The following is a 6,075-nucleotide window of genomic DNA, read 5'->3' as shown; positions in this document are numbered from 1 at the left end:
TCATATCTGATATATATTTTTACTAGAATTTACATTTGACTACACCATGCTGAACGGTCTATAAAAATCTGCCTAACCACTTTTAGTTATACTATGTTGAAAATCTATGTCTGTAAATTTTCTTTTCTGTTAATCCATATAATTTTTTTTTGACATCAATCCGTATAACTTTTTAATAAATCATATTTTTCAAAGATCTGAATTCAGATTTCATTGAGTATAAACGTTAAATGAATTATGTTTAACATATGTTAGGTTTCTATGTTTACAATCTAAATTAATTAGATCGAGTTGTTAAATGAAAATATTAAAATCCCTTATATATTAAAGAAAAAATATTGTAATAAATACATTCACAGACACGTGACAACCTCACAATGATTTGATAATAAGTATGCTAACGCGTTCACACTATATTCATAAATGTGTTCACACTATGTACTTTGCATTTTTTTTAATATAAAACTCACATACATGGTTCTAATAAAACTCTGGATTTTTCTGTTCGAATAAAAATAGATAACGAATCAAAAGCCAAACTATATATATATTATTTTTATTGTTTAAGGATAAAGTTGAGCAAAATATTCATAAATTTTGATTCGATTCGTTATCTGTTTTAAATTGAACCAAAAAATCTGGATATCCGTAACTCTATGAAACAAATCAAATAATAAAATACAATATCCAAAAAAGAAACAAATCACAAATACTAATATTTTTAAAAACAAATATCTAATTTGATATGTTATATATATACATATATGTAAAGAATCATATATATACGTTATATATATTATACTTTATATCAGTTTTACAATATTTTTATGAATTAAATTTATTATATTAGGTACTAGAAGTTAAAAATTTAAATAATGTTTTATTTTTGTAATAAAATGTTATTATTAAATTATTAAATTATTTTTAAAATTTTATTTTATTTACGGATCAAATTGGATATTATTTAAAATTCTAAAACATTTCTGATATCCGAGTCACCGAATATCTAGGTGGCTAAATATCGAATCAACACGAATGCTTCCAAATACCCAAATATTCGATCTGTGCCTACCCCTATTTACAGATACAATTTTATTTTCTTTATATGAAAAATATAACTAATGTCAAGACCTTTTTTATTTTAAATTAATTTAATTTTATCTTTCATGTATTTTTTGAACAAAAATTTCATTTAATATTAATTAACAATATCTTTATATATTTGTCAACTATTTTTATATACTTTTTACATACACATACATGTGCACCTTGATGTGAGCACTTTGTAACTAAGTATTCACCACAACTGAAGTATCTAATTTTTTTGAAAGTTGAAATTTTTTTCTTGATGCTTCTTTCACTACAGACCAAATTGTAGTGAATTGATTTGTCTTAATAATTTTCTTTTATTTTTCTTAAACTATTATATGTTTAGAAACTATAATATGAAACTATTGGTTCGACATGACGACTATCTAAAATTCATAACATGAAAATAAACAAATAATATTAATTTTTAGTTTTTACCGAAAAAAACCAAAAAATCAAACATTTTAACCGAATAAACTAAAATGAATATTAATTTAAAATAATAGTTATATTTTAGAAGATTAAAAACCAAAAAAAAGAACTTAAAACCGAACCAATTTCCAGATTAAACAGATTTAATGTTTTTTTATTAAAAATAACGAAACTAATAATCACATTCCGCATAAGGCGCGGATTATTACCCGGTAGATAAAGTGTTACATCGTACTAACGCCACCAGTTGACAACATTAATATGGAAAACTCATCGTACATCCTCTAATTAACAAAAAGAAAACTAATACACTAGATACATCGGCAAGGCAAGTACATTTATATTATTATTGTTAATAAATAACTACAAAAAGGGAAAAATTGAAAAGGTAAACAAAGGGCAGGTGTGTCCAATGCAACATTCACAATGAACACGTCCCACGTTCTTTTTCTTTCCTCTTTAAAACCCTCTCTCGCACCATTGTGCCACTTATTATCCTCTTCTTCTTTCTCTCTCTTGCCTAAAAAACAAAAACCAGAGAGAGATAAGATACGACGCCGTTAGAACACGATCATGTTGGATCTCAACCTTGGAACCTTCTCTTACTATCAAGAAGATCATGATCGTAGAGTACCACTAATCTCAACTGCCGGTGAAGAAGAATCTAACCTCTCCTTATCTTCATCATCATCCACAGATTCTGCCACCGACAAACCTTTCATCACCTTCGGGATTCTCAAACGTGACGGAGATGTTGTTCCTCTCAAGGAAGCAGAAGGTCTTTTCCCTGTGGTTGATGCTCGCCCGAATATTGAATTCTCCGGAGACGACAGACACTGGTTGAATCTGTCGTCGTTACATAGGAGTAATCAGCAAATGGTGAAGAAGGGCAGAAGAGGACCAAGGTCACGAAGCTCTCACTATCGTGGCGTCACTTTTTACCGTCGCACCGGTCGTTGGGAATCTCATATTTGGTACTAACCAAAATAAAATTATTTTAAGTTACAAAAAAAATATATATATATATTTTTGTTTCTTTTGATAATCAATACAGTACTTTTAAATGAGGAAAATATAAAAAAACTTTATTTTTATTATTATTGAACGATTTACTTCTCTTACAAATATATTACTTATTTTATAAAATTACCTTTAAACACACATTTTAAATTTATTAATTTTTTAAAAATACATATAATCATCACTAAATTTAAGAATTTATTCACAAAAAATCATATTCTTTCCTCAATGTTTAACTTATTTTCTATTTTATTCATTTCATTGCTTTTTATTAAGGGCAAATCTCCAAAATAACACATTTCTAAGTTTATATCACAAAAATAGCACTCAAAAACTAAAATGACCAAAATAGCACCTTTCTAAGTTTATCCTTTGAAAATTTTAATTTTTTTATTTTTCAAAATTTGAAATTTTATCCCCTAAACCTCATTTCTCAACTCTAAACCCTAAACCCTAAACCTTAAACCCTAAACCCTAAACCCTAAACTCTAAAATCTAAATCCTAAACCCTAAACTCTAAATCCTAAACCCTAAACTCTAAACCCCACCCTTTAACTCTAAACCTTAAGTTTGTGACTTTTGATAAAACATTAAGTGTTATTTTTGTGACTTTTGACCTTGAGTGCTAGTTTGGGAACATAAACTTGATTTAGTGCTATTTTTGTCTTTTTCTCTTTTATTAATTAGTTTTATTATTTATTTTAATAATTATCAATCGAAACCTAACTTTTGTTCTGGGACTTGATGATTTATAGGGATTGTGGAAAGCAAGTTTACTTGGGTAAGTATGATCAATCTTTTTATCGACCGGGTCGTATTAATCGCGTGTGTATGTCTATTAGACATAAACGATGAAATTATTTATTTATTAACCTAGCCTTCTTCTTCTTTTTTTTTTATAATGGTTTGTCGCAACAGGCGGGTTTGATACTGCCTACGCAGCAGCAAGGTACGAGAAATTTTGATATACATAATAGACACAATATATAAAAATATTATTTGTGACAACATTCCTATGATTTGGTTTTGTCAACGTATACACATTACAGTATATTAAAAAATATTAGTTGATTATTAATAAATGGATATGAATATATATACCAGGGCGTACGACCGAGCTGCTATCAAATTCCGTGGTCTCGACGCAGATATCAACTTCGTCGTGGATGATTACAGACAAGACATGGACAAGGTTAAACATATAATAGTCTATATCATATATAAACGTGCAAGAAATACGTCCCTTGAAATATATGAAGCTGAATTATCTATTGTATATATTTGTTTGTCGTTTGTCGAATTAATTATGGATTCTAAATGATCAATTGCATATAGATGAAGAACTTAGATAAAGTGGAGTTCGTGCAAACAATTAGGCGAGAGAGTGCGAGTTTCGGAAGAGGGAGTTCCAAATACAAAGGCTTAACTCTTCAGAAATGCACACAATTCAAAAACCATCATGATCAGATTCATCTATTCCAAAACAGGTTTACCGCAACTCTTATCTAATCTCATGTTAAAAACACTTCACTGAACACTATCATATTTTGTTACACGTGTGTAATATTATCATACTTTTGTAAATTCTTCGTTAACAGGTTTAAAAAGTGCAATAGTTGTCTGCTTACATATACAAGTATTCGTCAATCATTAATGTTCTGTCCACCCATACTCCATTTGTTTTAATCTATTGTTTACCATTCAAAGCCTATCTCTCACTTTTTATGAGAAAAATATTTAATTAATATTTTCACAGTTACTTTTTTCAGTTTGACTGAATCAGCTGATCAAATCACATTTCTGTAGATTTTATGTTTCATCGTATAAGCTTTACAGATGATTAGATGAACACCATTATAGGCACACAAAGAAACCAAAGAGTTAATACTATGTTGTAAATGGTTTTGAGATATTATACATGTGTGAATATTCACAGGGGATGGGATGCAGCAGCAATCAAATACAATGAGCTGGGAAAGGGAGTCATGAAGTTTGGTTCCCATATTAAAGGTAATTTATATATTTGGATCACAATGTTTACATCTACTGTAACGTTGATTGATCAATTTAAGTGAAAGTTACAACACTAACCACAAAATTAACATTTACTTTTGATTAAATCAAGCAAACCCTAGCTAGCTAAACCTTTTGCCTTTGTCTTTAAGCAATTTAATTAGTGCAGAATAATAGATCTCCATTCATATATGATTCATTAACATTTTTATCTTCCAGGAAATGCTCACAGCGACCTTGAACTAAGTCTTGGTATTTCATCGTCATCGGGAAATACAAAGTTGACAACAAGTGATTACTATAAGCAATCATCGATCTATTTACCTGTGATGACAACCATGAACACTTTGAAGACAGTTGCAGCATCATCAGGATTCCCTTTTATCACCATGACCACTTCCTCTTCCTCCATTTCCACTTGTTTTGGTCCATAAGGATCGATTTACACCCTTTATTTTAACTTATATATATTTATACTTTTTGTATATTGTAATTGACCATAACGTTGATTCTTTTTTTTTTTTGGTAAAATAACGCTGATTTTTTTCCTTAATGAGTGAGAATTATCGAAATCATTTGTTCTAACTTGAACTCGATTATGTGCCAAACTTAAAAGAAGACTACAACGGGTTATAAGCTATAGTGTTACGAATTGTAACGAGTGGTTCAATGGTCTTCACAGAAGTACTATGTTATCTTTTATCTTAGTCGTGTCTTGTTTTATTATAAAGAATAAACCATTGCTTTATGAGCAAAGCTGTCGTAAGCAAGCAAGAGAAAAGACTATCCGAATCTTGTAACTTAACGACTTTAACTATAAAACAGCGGTATTCTGACGGACATTCCAACGGAAAATGAAATCCTCGGAATATCCCGAAGAATTTCCGAGGATATTCCGAGGAAACACAAAATTTAGTTTCCTCGGAATATACCGACGGAATTCCGAGGAAATATTAATCCGTCGGAATATTCTTATGGAATATCGAGGAAAAATGTATTCCTCGGAAAAAACCGAGGAATTCCGAAGATATATTATAGCCGTTAGAGAGCCGTTGGGGGATTTTAAAAATTCCGAGGAAATTCCGACGAACTAGCCGTTTCCGTCGGAATTCCGTCGGAATTTCCTCGGTCTGTCGGCAGGATTTCAACTATAAATACAAGCACCTCTCTTCCTTTTCATTCACTCCATATCTTCATCCTCCCTCTCACTCTCTTTACACACGAATTTGATTCATAAAAAACATGTCTTCTTCAAATTATTTTCGTTCTTGGATCGATCGACCTCATTTGGATCCGAACACGAGATTGCTTACGGAAGAATGCCAACGAGGTATAACCGAATTCATGGGGTTAGTTCACCGACAACCGGAAGCAAAAACAGGTATGTTAAGATGTCCTTGCTCTAATTGTAAAAATAGAAAGGTTATTAAAGAGTGGATGTTTGGACTCATCTATATTTGAGTGGGTTTACATGAAGTTACAAAATTTGGTATCATCATGGGGAAACTGATTATGAACATG

General features: G+C 30.3%; 1 protein-coding gene across 1 annotated transcript; it reads left to right on the top strand.

The window, feature by feature from the left end:
- The first annotated feature begins 1,829 nt into the window (after positions 1 to 1,829).
- Positions 1,830 to 5,495, top strand: LOC106409677 (AP2-like ethylene-responsive transcription factor SMZ). Its single transcript, XM_048760800.1, has 7 exons — positions 1,830 to 2,495; positions 3,297 to 3,322; positions 3,460 to 3,490; positions 3,646 to 3,733; positions 3,877 to 4,028; positions 4,478 to 4,551; positions 4,774 to 5,495. The coding sequence occupies exons 1-7, from the start codon at positions 2,095 to 2,097 to the stop codon at positions 4,986 to 4,988; spliced, it is 987 nt and encodes a 328-aa protein (XP_048616757.1). The 5' UTR covers positions 1,830 to 2,094; the 3' UTR covers positions 4,989 to 5,495.
- Positions 5,496 to 6,075: the final 580 nt, after the last annotated feature.

The sequence above is a fragment of the Brassica napus genome, chromosome C6, assembly GCF_020379485.1.
Source record: "Brassica napus cultivar Da-Ae chromosome C6, Da-Ae, whole genome shotgun sequence".
Lineage (NCBI taxonomy): Eukaryota > Viridiplantae > Streptophyta > Magnoliopsida > Brassicales > Brassicaceae > Brassica > Brassica napus.
The sequence above is the reverse complement of the archived record's forward strand: the minus strand, read 5'-3'. Positions and strand labels throughout refer to the sequence as shown.